We start from the raw sequence: 15266 nt of genomic DNA, 5'->3' as shown, positions 1-15266 counted from the left end.
AACAAAACTTCAACAAAACATATCCTTGATCTATAGGAGACATTCATAATACTGATAGAATATAACGTACACTTTAACCATCTAAAGTATATTTTTGAAGCTGGTTTTGGAAGTTTCTAGGCTTCATCCCTAAACTTGATGGCATCAAAATAAATGTGAACAAATTCAGAGCAATCTTGAAAATTTCACCTCTTGTAACCACCAAAGAGATTCATAGCTAACATAATGAGTTGCAAGCCTTAGTCACTTCATTTCAAAATTAGAGGATAAGTGCCTGCCTTTCTTTAAAGCAGTTTGAAGAGCCAAGCACTTTTAGTGGATTGATAAGTGCAACCAAGTGTTGCTCAGTTAAAAACACTTCTATCTTCCCCGACTCTACCCTAGATCCCACAATTAGGCAACAAATTACTACTTTGTCTCAGCATGAAGAAAGAGATGATCAGTTTAATTCTAATAAAGAAAATGTAAAAAAGCAATCATGAATATACCATGTTAGTAAAATTCTCTAAGGAGTCGAATTAAGATATCAAATCATGAAAACACTGGCCTTGGTGATTACGTCATTTCTTGGTAATTTCATCCCCACTTCCAAGCTCACGCAATTCAAGTCGCCATAGTCCACTTGCTGAAAGTCATTCTCTTGAAGTTGGATCAGTTGGGCCAATTTCTCAAATGGCTAATGGAGCTTAATGAATTTCAAATCTCCTACATGCCAAGGCTGTAACTAAGGTGCATATACTGATTGACTTAATCACAGACTTTATGCTCCCTAGAGTTCAAGAGGAGATAACAACATAAGATGATTTATCTCCATATGCCAACAACATCTTTAGAGTCCAAGGACTTCACATATGGAGTATAGCAAGAAATGTGTTGTTACGTGTTGTAAAAATTATCTTTTCAAAGTAAAAAAATTAAAATTGACAGACTTGAATACTTTTGCATCGAGTAAGTCCTCTATTATCATATTTATTTAGCTGACTTACTGTTTTAAGGGTGATAAATTTGATGGCTAACACAACAATAAAGATGGCAATCTAAGCAGTAAAGAAGCGGAAGCAATGCAGGTTGAACTTGTTGCAACTCCGGTCAATCCATTCATTGAATATATATCATTATATATAATTGCACCTTCAGTCAAAAACTTTAGGCAATTGAAAATTTAAGATCCCCAATACCTACTTAAAGCTGACGAGCTTTTTGGAAGATCTATCACTTGTAGAAATCTTCAGTGTGCGCAAAATTCTGAGAACACTGCCATCCGATTCACTATAATGAATACACAAGTCATTCACAATAAGAAGGGTACTTTAGCCGATAAAAAAATAAAAAATAAAAAATAAAAAAGGGTACTTTAGCCGATTCTGAGAAAATTTTCTATCCATGAAAAGGAAATGCTACTCTAAAATTCATATAATTTATTTTAATGAAATGAAAGAAAATTTTATTTTGAGACAATATAAAGAAAATTCTTTATATTGCAAAAGGAATCTATAAGATTGCATAAACCTTGGAATGAAAATAATTAAACTAAAAACTTTGTGACTAAGCCAGCTAAGGGAAGTAGTCCCACTGGAAAAAACTCACAAGATTCAAAGCGTACAATTTCGTGCACTCAACCAGCTCACCCCTAAGAAAGTATAAAGTCACTTCACAAATTCAAAAACTCTTGGTCTCCCTTATTGAAGTCACTTGAAAATCCTCAAGGAACTGTTAACAAGTTTGATCTTCAAATTAACAATTGAATTTCTACTTGAAGTCAACCAAACTTCAAGCTAAAAAACTCGAGTTGTCGATGATTTAGATCAAGAAAATAATGGAAAAAAAACTATTTCCTTGAATGTATACTCAACTATTTAAGCAAGAGGCAGATTACCCTAACTAGGTGACTTTGTGAAGTCATCGCTTAGGGCTAAGTTTAAAAGTTTAAGACTAATCTCTGCATAATAGTTCTTCATGGATCGTGGGGATGATTTGCTTCTCTACCCTTAAATTTACTTAAGGATCAAAATACCATCGATCTAGGAAAAATTATTACGTGCGGGTTCGGATTCGTCCGGAGATCAATAAAAATGCGTCACATAGCCCCAAAAATGTATCGCGCTCCGTACGGAGCGTGGAACCACACAGGAGAACCGTCCGGCATCCGCACAGAATAATAGCTCTCGATCTAGAGGCATTTTGGTCTGACATAGATCTTAAGATAAGGTTATGCATTTATTCATTATATACTCCACCTAAAGTATTAAATCACCCTTCACCCCAACACTTAAAATGCCCTAGGCATGGGAGGTAAAAGATTAATTCTTCATTTCATTTCATTCTTTCAAGGAAGCTTTACTAATTTGCTTTCATATTTTCTCATCTTCATATTCCTCTATTGACTTGGGCATTACAGTTTCTTCCCATAAGACAATTCCTCAGAGCAGGCTCATCATTTTTAGAACATTCGTGCAAGAAATGAGCCCATACAAAAGATGACATTTTTCAAGAATCTCTATCGACTCAAAACCATTTTATAACATGAAATAAGAGTGAAAAATAAGTTTATTAGACAAGCGGTCTCCTATTGAAGATGAGATAGTGAAAAATTAACGTAAATGCTTTTTTACTTATACAATAGAAGTATATGATAAACTAATAACCAGAGATGTGATTAATGTGAAAGAACTATGACGGAAAATGGGTAGGTCAAATGTAACATGACCAAAACTTGTGAAAAAATATTTGCAAACTGGATTTAATATCTCGTATAGAACTCAGCATAACTGAAAGAAGGAGATTCAGGTAGCTGTTCACCAAGCATTGCAAGATAAGGCTGAATTTAATGAGGAGATCACTACCCAAAAAAGGGGGAAATAGAAAAAAATATGGCAAAACATTTCACATTGCAAACTAAATTATAGCAAAAAAAAAAAAAAAGGTCAGCTTCCGTAATAAAACATTTTCAAGCTTCCATACATTACCTTCTCCATACATTACCTTTGTTAATACAAATCTTAGACATCTTGGTGTCCAAAGGAATAAGTGTGAACTGGAATTCCGTCCTGCATTGCAAATCCAGCACAGGCACCTGTTCTTCCAACTTAACAAGTGGTTTCTCTGCATGCCACTAGTTGAAATTTATGATAACTCACTGGAATATATTGTTGGGAAAAATGCCAGTTGAATTTAGGGGGATTTATATATATAGCACTTTAAACATTAGTATTTTCATATTTAACTCCTAAATTTTACTATTTACATGTATTATACTCAAACAAAACATCAGAATTAAATAAAAAATAGCTCCTCTTGCTACCCTCTCGTTTCAACGTGCTCAGTCCTGTCACCTTCACATGCCACAGGTCCCATCTTTTAGCCGCCGCTCCTAGCCACGACCCTCTGCATTGTTCGTGCCTCCAGCCGTTGCCACATTTATACTATTTGCATCTCGAGCCCCAGCTCTGCGAGATTCAACAAACCAGCCACCACATCTGCCCTATGTGTGCCTTCAAATCTGCTCGTTTCTGCACTGATCATGCAAGGCTACAAGGAGATCCAATGAAGTTGAAGGCATGAGGCAGACTGGCACAATCCATTTGTTTCCTCGTTGTGTCTGCTGAGATCATTAACGGAGTGCTAGATGATGGAGATAGTGAAGTTTAGGTGTTAAATATATAAAGCTTAATGCTATGAGTACTATATCTGTAAATTGCCCATGAATTTTAAGCATTTTTCAAGAGAAAATTCTGAAACATTGTTGCTGGTTATGAAAAAATAATCCTGTCTTGTCCAGTCAATTCTACCTAAAGTTTAGTCTCTTGGTCCAGAAAGAAGTCAATCTTCAAACTTAGACCCATTGAATCTGAAATTCCCGGTTTCTTTAATAACTTGACACTAAATATGCTTGTCTTGTATTCTTAACATCAAAAAAAGGATGAATCAATCACATACACGCTTTCCTTGACTTGCCAGTACTGCAGAACTTGCAAAGCCAATAACTGCATATAACTCTGTCATTTAGTAAAGCTACATCTCATTTGAAAACAGCTCTTTATGTTCCATCTGACATCAAGCATCACATATTTCATGTGAGTGGGATTGAATCATTGAACATTTGATTTTCTGTCATTGCAACCTGCCCCAAATTGATTAGTACCTGTGGCATCCAACATGTCCTGGATGGAGCAATTACGGACACATTCTGAGTAATGTATAACTGCAGCAGACTTGCTAAAGCAAATTACTGCATAACATATTAGTAAAAGCCATGCTTCTCCTTGAAGTCTCATTTTCACCTGCATCAAGCAGCACAAATTTCATGTGAGTGAGCATCAAAATTTGATTTTCTGCCATTACCATCCACCAAACCCAAAAAATCATCAACCATGAATGCATGGACACCTCTTTTATTATGAATCCAACTATACCCACGATCTTTTATCACTCCTCTATCACTCATTAATTTCCTCACTGCAGTTGCATCAGCCCATCTGCCTGTAGAGGCATATATATTGGCTAGAAGTACATATGGTGCAGAATTCTTTGGATCGATTCTGAAGAGTTCCTCAGCTGCTTTCCTGCCTAAGTTGGCTTCTCCATGAACTACACAGGCACTGAGTACAACCTCCCATACTATGGGATCATCTGTACATGGCATTTTTTCTAATAGCAACTTCATATCCCTTATGCAGCCAGCACGCCCCAAGGCATCTAAAATGCAAGTATAGTGGTCAGCCAACGGTTCAATACCATGCTCAATTTGCATGGAGTTGAAGAATTGTATTCCCTTATCAACAAACCCTGAATGGCTACAAGCAGTCAAAACAGCAATAAAAGTGACAGAATCCGGCTTCTTTTTGGCGTCTAGCATGTATTCAAAGAGCTTGATGGCTTCCTCTCCATATCCATTCTGTGCATACCCATGTATCATTTCATTCCATGAAACAATGTTCTTCAATGGCATGCTATCAAAGAAACAGCGAGCCTCATTCACTATGCCGCATTTGGCATACATATCGATAATAGAACTTCCAACATATGTGTCCATGTCATACCCATCCTTTATTATCTGGGCATGTGCCTGCCTTCCCTGAGGCAAAGAACACAATTTGGCACATGAATTGATCACACTAGCATAGGAGGACTCGGTTGGAGACATTCCAACTTCGCGCATCGATTTGAAAAAGGAAAAAGCTTCTCTATTTAGAGAATGGTGAGCGAAACCCGTGATCATTGAATTCCAACTAACAACATCCCTATCTGTCATCCTATCAAAAACTTGCCTGGCTGCCTCAATATCCCCGCACTTCGAATACATATCAACAAGTCCGCTAGAGACAAACATGTCTTCATGGAGTATGAACCTCATAGCAGCAGCATGAACCTGTTTTCCAAGAGTAAGAATTCCCATTCCAGAGCATGAACTCAGAATGATTGCGAGTGTTGTTCGATTCGGTTCTAAGTTTGAAAACTTCATTTCCCTAAAGAACTCCATTGCTTTTTGATGGTCCTCATTCTGAGAGTAACCAGAAAGAATAGCATTGCATGACGCTACACTAGGAGACTTTATCTTATCAAACATTTGCCGAGCAGTTTCAGCGTCCCCAGACTTTACACAAGCACTAAGCATACTGATATAAGTAACCTCGTCTGGTTCAAATTGAGATTCTTGCATCAGCTTCCACATATCAATAGCCTTCTCAGCATCACCATTCTTCCCATATCCAGCAATTATAACATTCCATGAAACAACATTTATTGAAGGCAATGACTTGAAAATAAAGTCAGCTTTCTCCATGTTTCCATGCTTTGCATACATGTCAATTAGCGAGTTACCAACATGGGATTCCGATTCAAAGCCATTTTTTAAAACAAGGGCGTGTATTGCTTGGCCAACGGTAAAGCTGAAAGATATCTGATCAGGACTATAAGCTTCTTCCTCAGTTTTAGCACAAGCACCCAGAACACTCGAAACTGCAACCTGATCAATACAGACATTATTTCTATGCATTCTTGCAAACAACCTTAATGCTTCTGCAATACAACCGCTTTGCACCAAGCCTCCAATAATGGCAGTAAAAGACACTTCATTTGGTCGAGTCATCTCGTCAAAGAGTATCGTTGCATCATCTAGAATCCCACACTTAGTATACATAGCAAGAAGAGCATTCTCTACAAATAAATTAGAATCTAGTCCAACTTTCACAATGAGCCCGTGACATATCTTACCATCAACCAAATCAATCAAGCTCGAACACGCACTGAGGACACTCGCAAATGTGAAATGACTCGGCATTATTCCTTGTTGAATCATTCCATGATACAAGTCCAAGGCTTTCCCTTCCGATCCTCTTCGCGCCACTGCACCGATCATGGTGTTCCAGGAGACAACATTTTTCTCAGGTATTTGATCGAACAGTTGGTGTGCTAAATCAATGTTGCCAGATTTGGAAGCCGAACAGAGGATGGCATTCCAAGAGAAGACGTTAGGGTTGGGAATTGCATAAAAAGAATTGAGGGCGGATTCGAATTGATTGCATTGAGAATAGAGCTCGATAAGGCGGTTCGAGAGGAAGGTATCGAGGGAGAAGCCGGAAGTAAGTATTTGGGCATGGACGGCCTTACCAGAGAGCAAAGCTTTACTTTTTATGCAAGGTTGGAGGAGATTGGCGAGTTGGAAGACTCTGGGATGTGCCATGTTTCATCTAAGCGCGGCATGGGAAAAAAGATTGTAGCTTGAGATGAACAAATATTACGGACAACAAGAATAGTGATGGAACATAAACATTAAACAATTAAAAAAATGTCGACGAACATGAACGCACAGAGATGATTGGCACCGTATAGAAATTGATGCTAAGTAGCGCATTTATATAGCGCCAAAATCAAAATTATTCCCTAATAATGTGTTATCTTTAGGTCCCCAAGCGAAGAGAAATACGCCAGGGAAGATCTCGAGGCAGTTTCCAGCTCTTGAGTTTGAATTTGATTTGGCACTTGATGGAAATTAATGGAGGAAGGCTTAACTGACCTCTTGCCATGAAGGGGCTTCACTTTAGAATAAATTTTATACACCACTGCAAGCAATTAGAGTAGAGAGATTTCTAATCAAAGCTCCAAGATGTAATTGTAGTAATCCAGTAATTTCTGATGAGTAGCATTAAGAACTAAATGTTGACCAATGGTCAATATGACTGCAACATTGTTCTATTCCACTTATTTAATTCCTGAAAGCTTCATATATCTATTGTTGTGCTGACTGAAGTATAAATGAATCTCTGAAGGTACTAACGAACTCCACTCAGGTGATCAGTGAGTTCAACTTGTCTTGAAACTTTTCTCTCTGATGTCTGATTCATCATCTTTTAACTTGACATTTAAATAGAAACAATATCAGTAGTATTTTTCAATTCTCCGGCCACTGTATGCTATCAAATATATTTTTAATTTTCAGCAACCAATCTTCTATTGCTTGTTACTCTACAACTCTCTAAAATAGCAGAGGCATTTAACTTGTGAAACATTTGCAAAATGGTCTTCCCAGTCTCCTTAGTCTCTATCTGTTTGCTATGTGCATCACTCATCAACTAAGATGTCAAACTACATCATGTCGTCAAAACTCACTGGGGCCACTGTATTGTGCTCATTTTAAGTGGATCTATTGTACTCAATATAGTTATCTTTCTTGTCAATTTATAATTCAATCATATATATGCATGTTATACCTGTTGCGCCCTGGAGTATTCGCAGCGGTAGAAAAATATATAGTTTAACGTCTTAGTGTTGTACAAAGATCCAACACGCGCACAGATAAAAAAGATAGTGTATTGCGTTCATAAGAGACACGAGAGTTTTTACGTTGAAACCCTTGAAAAGGGGGAAAACCACGGGGTCTGACCCAGTTTTGAATGAATCCACTAGTATTTGCAGTCGATTACAAATGAGACCCTTCTTAGGGAGAAAGCGTTGGATTGATGTTACAAATGTGCGTCATATATAGCGCATTACATGGTGAGAGTTACAATAATCAACATAGTAATGTTTGTTTGGTTGGAAGGGTCATAGTCAGCACGAGACAGGGTCTGAAAAATCGTAGTTGGCAGGAGACCTGGGTCAGGAATATCATTGTCTGGTGATGGAGGTCGAAAGGACCATAATCGGTACGAGATGGGGGTTTGAAAGATCGTATTAGGCAGGAGACATGGGTCAGAAAGACTGTAGTTGGCAGGAGACTGTGGTTAGAAAGACCGTTGTCTGGCGATGTATATCAGAAGGATCGTAATAGGTGATGGATGTTGGAATGACCATAGTCGATGGACGATAGTAGTAGGGTGGTATTTCTGGTAGAACTCTGGGCATCAGGTGGTGGCCTAATAGAAGTTCGGGCCTCAAGTGGTGGTCCGGCAGAAGTCTGGGCCTCAGGTGGTGTTACAGTAGAAGTCCGGTCATCAGGTGGTGGTTCGGTGGAAGTCCGGGCCTCTGGTGGTGGTCCGGCGGAAGTTCGGGCCTCAGGTGGTGGTCCGACGGAAGTCTGGGCCTCAAATGGTGGTCTGGTGGAAGTGAAGGCCTCAAGTGGTGGTCCGGTAGAGCAAAGATGTCAGGCGGTGATCCGGGGAAGGTGAGGGCCTCAAGTGGTGGTCCGACGGAGCAACGATGTCAGGCGGTGGTCCGGCAGAGCAACGACATCAGGCAGTGGTCCAGCGGAGGTGAGGTCCTCAAGTGGAGGTCTGACGAAGCAATGACTTCAAGCGGTGGTCCTGCGGAGATGAGGGCCTCAAGTGGTGGTTTGGTAGAGCTCAGGGCCTTAAGTGGTGGTCCGGCGGAGCGACGATGTTAGGTGGTGGTCCGGCAGAGGTGAGGGCCTCAAGTGGTGGTCCAGCGGAGGAACGACGTCAGGCGGTGGTCCGTGAGGGCCTTAAGTGGTGGTCCGGTGGAGTCTGACAGTGGTCAAGGAGGAGCTTCTTCCTTCTCTTCATTCTCTTCCTTCTCTTCTTCCTTCTTTAATTCTTGCTTCTTCTCTTCTTGCTTCTTCTCTTCTTGCTTCTTTCCTTCTTGCTTGGATCCCCCTTCAAGAGGAATGAGGGGTCTATTTATAGATTTCTGGAGTGGCATGACCCGTAAATACGTGATAGATCAAGGGTAAATGGGGAATGGTTGGATGGATGACCGATATTGAATCCTATGATCACATACCGTTCGTCAGACATTTCAAGGTCTTAACGATGTCGGAATTTGGCTATCTTGGGCTCGATGGATTCGTCTCATTGAGCCGCTTGATTCGACTATAGGCATGTCATGTTTTGAAATCGATTGCTAACCCAAATTGTGGTTCGAACCTTCCAACAGCGCTTCGAGTCCTTGATTTGGACTCATTTGGGCTCAGATTGAGTCGAATTTGGTGTCGTTGGTTTGTATTTCCGAGACGTTCAGTTTGACTATAAGATTGCTGAAATCGGAGTTCGGATGGTCCCAATTTTAATTTTGGATGTTTCCAACTTGATTTTGCATCTAGATTCGTGCCTGATCAAGATAATTTTTTGATGACGTATCAATACCAATCTTAATCAACACATATAGCTCTTGTTACAATTCAATTTTCCATCAAACATTTGCTTTGATATCAACTGTAACATCCAAAATTTAGGGGCAATACATAGTAAGTCCTGAATTTATTAAAAAAATTGTATGCTTTATGCATATACTTGTGGACATCTTTTTATGCTCATAATGAACTAATAAGGTTCATAGATTGATTTATCTCGAGTTATTCTTGCAAACCTATATACATATTGATTTCTATAAAAAAATATATTTCCACACCTACTTCTATTAGAAGTAATAAATACCATGCTTGCAAATTAAAACTCAGAATGAAATAAAAATTGGTATATTGAATATAATATACATTCAAAACTTGTTTATTGCAAACATATGAACTGCATACTTGTATGCAGGCTAGTGGAACCTTATTGGATTTCATTAGCTAGGCTGACAGGCCCATATAGTAAGGACTCTATAAAAAAATCATTATATTTCTTCAAGTTGGTATTTACCTTCTATAACACCCATTGTTTTAGAATTCATGTAATTGGCTTACTCTGAGTTTGTTTAGAATTTATTTAGATTTTTTGTTGAAGTCATTGTATTCTGAACTATTATTCTGGATCTTTGAATGAATGAAAATATTAATAGGAGTTTATACATATATTTGTGGTATATTTGATTGTATGTTTTTGATGATTAGATGACTCTAGTAGCGAAAAGAAAAATTGGGTGAGGAGAGGTATTTAGGTAAATTAGGTTAAAATCCTCCTTAAGGTCTTCGAGTGTTACACAATATTCCCGATACATGGTATTTAATAAACCGACTATATATATATATATACACTTATGTGATTTTCACATGTTATTATCATCTATTAAGGAAAAATCATTCGTAGTTAAGTGAGTTCAATACATAAGAATTCATGAATGGAAGATGAAATGGTGATGATGTGGAGAAGGAACCGTACTTACGGGAAAAATAAGTTTTGGTGGCATTGGTGGCTAAGTTGGTGCCACATTGCTAGACTTTCAATGGCAAAAGTGGCTCCATGATGACGAGACTTGCTCCATGATTACTCATATTTATTCCATCTAGTTTGACAAAAAGCATTTGCTTTGATGCAAGGTCCTAGATTTCTCAGACTCTCATGCAACAAGTGTAGCATCAAGGTGCTATTACAAAAAAAATAAAAAAACAAATAATAAAAAAAAGGTGCTATAACACAAAAATAAACTATTTTGCTTGCTGATTTTGTAGGATGACAATTGATTTGGCGCTAGTTTTGGAAGATCTATTTAATGGTTAATATTAGGATTTTAGGGGATATCCATGAGAGAAGAATAATACAAAGGTTATGAGAGAAAGTTTGGGTAGTGAAAAAGGACTTGGATTTCTTTTCTTCCTCCTTATTCTTTTTTTAGTACTTTTTTTTTAATATTTTGTATTTTTCACATAAAAAAATTTAATGTCACCATTGCAGTGTCATACAAATTAAAACATAAAACTCTCTATCTAATCTTATGAATTTTTTAATATGCAACAAATTAATTATTCGCAAAAATAAAATTTTAACATAACTAAAATTTTAAATTTTAAAATACAAATGGAATAAATTTCTTTATCGACATAAAACACTCGTATTCATAGAGAGATGAAAAAATGATAGAGAATATCATTCAATTTTAATGTTCTTTTATAAATTTTATTTCTCTTTTTTTTTTTATCATTGAATATTGACTAGTTGTTAATTTTTATTTCCATAGATAGCCACTGGCACAATTTTTTTCTATTCTTCTATTCTCTAAATTTATTGAGAGAAAAAAAGGTGGAACACATCTCACGTGTGGAAAGTCATATGAAGCAACCATGGAGAAAGTTGAGAATTAATTTAAAAATGCTAAAGGCAAGATGAAATTTTGGAAAAAAAAAAGAAGTAAGGTCAAGATAAAAAATAGCAATAAATAATATTATAGTTCATTTAAATTATAAGATGTTTATATAAAAACATCTTATAACCGTCCACCGCCTTCGGCTGGCCAACACCCACTGCCATCCGCAAGAACTCACCGTCGACCACCGTCGTCGCTGTCATCGATCGCAGACCAAGACTACCACCATCAGCCGCCACCACGGCTGCCTCTAACCATCAGCCATTGCCCATATTGACCATCATCGGCCACCACGGTCCACCATCGACCACCACCGACCATCGTTGTTGCCATCAACTGCCACCGTTGTAACCCATCGACAGCCATTGGCTATCTTCGGCAAACATCATCCACCTCAATTGTCGTCATAGACCATCACCCACCCCCGTCAACCAACACCTTATGTTGCACTCAATTTGCTTAGAACCAAACCAAAAAAGTAATCTCATGCTTTCATTTTACACTCATCAAAAGAATATTGAAATAATCCATTTATTTCAATGTTCATTCCAGCTTCTTTCCCTTAACACTGCCTTGTTGATGCTCACTTATTTTAATGCATATCAATATAAATATTTTACTATTTTTTTCATCAGACTTTCTTCATATAACTCCATAGTTCAAATCAAATGCAGAATGTGCTTTCATTCTCTAAACATATTGAGCTTTTTATGATAAGGAGAAAAATAATCTGTAATTATAATTTTGCTATATTGTAATTGTAATTATTTTTGCACTTTGGAGAGCATTAGAAATTTCTATGATTATCTTGGAGTTCTATACAGCTTGGGTTTCTCCATTTGAGTTTGATTTCATCTCATAGCCAATTGGACCCAAAGTTATCTAAGTTCAAATAACTTCAACTCTTTGCCATAAATATGCCCAGGTAAGTTACAAATTCTATACAATGCAAATATGCAATGATAATTTTAGCAACTTTGGCCAAGCAATTTAATTAAGCTTTCACAATCAAATTTATTAAGCTTTCACAATTAAATTATATATACAGTTTATAATTTGTGTAACTTATGTTTAACATTTATTGTGTTTAGTTTTCAGTACATTAATTTAATTTTTACAATATTTAACTAACAGTAGATGGATCAATATTTGAAAAAGAAGGAACGTGTTGAGATTGCTATTGATAATCTTCTTATTGATCTTGGACTTCGACCTTCAATATGGAGTTGTGATGTAAATGATAGAGATAAAGTTTGATGAGCATATTTGGTGAAGGGACCTTATTGTGAGAGTCAGTTGTCCATGTTTTCCTTCCAGGATCGTCCAGGACGAAGTTGGATAATCCTGGGACGATCGATACAGGTTTGTATAAGAATTTCTGGCTGGGAGGTTCGTCCCAGGACAAAGTTGAGTTCGTCGGGACAAAATTTGTCTAGAGGGCAAGCAGTCCAGGGACGAAAATTGTTCACGTCTGAACGAATTTGTCTAGAGGACAAATCGTCCAGGGACGATTTTGGATCGTCCAGGACGATCTGTATGGATATATATGGGTTGAGATCTTTTTGAAGAGAGAGAAAAGCCCAGGAGACAGAAAATCGGAAAAGGAATGAAGAAAAGGGATTTTTGGGCAACTTCGGTTCGTTTTCGTCCGTCGCCATAGTTGGAAAAGTTGACCGACTCGAGATAAGACACATTCCGTCATTCTCAATAGGGGTGTCAATATTTGACACGACACGAAAACCCGACCCGGACCCGACCCGGAAAATCGTCAACCCGGCAACCCGTCGGGTCGGGTCCGGGTTTGGATTTTCGACCCGTTTCTCTACCCGGGTCGGGTTAGGGTCGACCCGTTTTCCACCCGGGTCAGTTCGGGTTCAACCCGAACCCGACCCGTGACCCGAAATTGACACCCCTAATTCTCAATTTTCAGAAACCAGAATTTTGACGACTTTTCTGTTTCGGATTTTGTTTCCGTTAGCGAATATTTGATTTCGTTTCGCACTGATGAACTTTTTACCGCCTAACTTTTAGTATGTTTCTGAAATGATAATTGTGCACGTTTTGAGTATTTTCTGGAAGATTTTTATCAGGTATTTGAAATTCTACGGCGTTTTAATCGAACTACGAATTATCTGGATGTTGAAAAATGTTGCTTCAGTACAATAAAAGTCTTACAATGATGTTTTGTAATATCTGTGGTGAATTGGTAAATTTTTGAATTTGTGAATTCTGTGTAAATTCCGTATACTGCCGTTATGCCACTGATGATTTTTGAAACAAAATCTGATTTTCTGAATAGAATGCTTTAATGTGCTATGATTCAGAAGGGAGCTATAAGGGGCCAGAATCCTTTTAGATTCTGTCTGTGTCAGGAAAATCTAAAAAGAAAATAAGTTCTGTTCTGAAAATTCTGTATATCTGTTCTATTCTGGTGCTATAAGCACAAAGGGAGGCATAAGGGGCCAGAATCCATTAAGATTCTGTCTGTGTCAGGGAAGGGAGGCATAAGGGGCTAGAATCCGTTGAGATTCTATCTGGGTCAGGGATATCTGATATCTGATTCTGATGTGTGAAATGTGATTTTATCTAATTTGAAATCTATTCTGTACGCTTCTGTTTGTTCTGTACGATTCTGTTTGTTCTGGAAAAATTGACTTGATTATTCTGTTATGTAAGGTGAATTTAGTTCTTCTGTTCTGTTCAATGGTTTGATTTCTGTTTGATCAAGTATCTGTTCTGTCTATTCTACGATTTATGTCTGATATATATATAATATGTTTCATGTATCTACTTTGAAAAAGTGGATCTCTGACTCTGAAAAGAAATTGTCTGCTGATGATGTGGAGATTCAGGAGAATCTGCAATACAAGGAAGAGCTGAAAAGATTTTGGCTTATGACATTCGCAAGTTAAGAAGTAAACATATTCCTATGGTTAAGATTCAGTGGAAACATAGAACAGCACGAGAAGCCACTTGGGAGAAGGAGTCAAATATGAGACAGTTATATCCGCATCTATCCTGACTCAAATTTATTTTGGAAATGTCGAGGACGACATTTTTCTGAAGGTGGGGAGATTGTGAGAGCCAGTTGTCCATGTTTTCCTTCCAGGATCGTCGAGGACGAAGTTGGATCGTCCTGGGACGATTGGTATAGGTTTGTATAGGAATTTTTGGCTGGGAGGTTTGTCTTAGGACGAAGTTGGGTTTGTTGGGATGAAATTTATCCAGAGGGCAAGCAGTCCAGGGACGAAAACTGTTCACGTCTGAACGAATTTGTCTAGAGGGCAAATCGTCCCGAGACGATTTTGGATCGTCCAGGACGATCTGTATGGATATATATGAGTTGAGATCTTTTTGAAGAGAGAGAAAAGCCCATGAGAGAGAAAATCGGAAAAGGAAGGAAGAAAAGGGATTTTTGGGCGATTTCGGTTCGTTTTTGTCCGTCGCCATAGTTGAAAAAGTTGACCGACTCGAGGTAAGGCACATTCCGCCTTTCTCAATTATAAGAAACAAGAATTTTGACGACTTTTCTGTTTCGGATTTTGTTTCCGTTAGCGAATATTTGGTTTCGTTTCGCACTGATGAACTTTTTACCGCGTAACTTTTGGTATGTTTCTGAGATGATAATTGTGCATGTTTTGAGTATTTTTTGGAAGATTTTTACCGGGTATTTGAAATTCTGTGGCATTTTAATCGAACTACGAATTATCTAGATGTTGAAAAATGTTACTTCAGTACAATGAAAGTCTTACAATTATGTTTTGTATTATCTGTGGTAAATTGGTAAATTTCAGAATTTGTGAATTATGTTTAAATTTCATATACTGCCGCTATGCCACTGACGATTT

At 37.8% G+C, this 15266-nt stretch overlaps 1 protein-coding gene across 1 annotated transcript; it reads right to left on the bottom strand.

Moving 5' to 3' along the window:
- Positions 1–3165: 3165 nt before the first annotated feature.
- On the bottom strand, positions 3166–7199 carry LOC110102877 (pentatricopeptide repeat-containing protein At4g20770). Its single transcript, XM_020831367.2, has one exon. It carries the CDS (start codon positions 6680–6682, stop codon positions 4286–4288), a length of 2397 nt encoding a protein of 798 aa, XP_020687026.1. The 5' UTR covers positions 6683–7199; the 3' UTR covers positions 3166–4285.
- Between the last annotated feature and the right edge of the window lie 8067 nt (positions 7200–15266).

The sequence above is a fragment of the Dendrobium catenatum genome, unplaced genomic scaffold, assembly GCF_001605985.2.
Source record: "Dendrobium catenatum unplaced genomic scaffold, ASM160598v2 fragScaff_scaffold_1200, whole genome shotgun sequence".
NCBI classification, from domain to species: Eukaryota; Viridiplantae; Streptophyta; class Magnoliopsida; order Asparagales; family Orchidaceae; genus Dendrobium; species Dendrobium catenatum.
This window is presented reverse-complemented; position numbering and strand designations above follow the sequence as displayed.

Coding starts and splice junctions, on each gene's coding strand:
- LOC110102877 (XM_020831367.2), bottom strand. CDS start 6,682: ATGGCACATCCCAGAGTCTTCCAACTCGCCAATCTCCTCCAACCTTGC.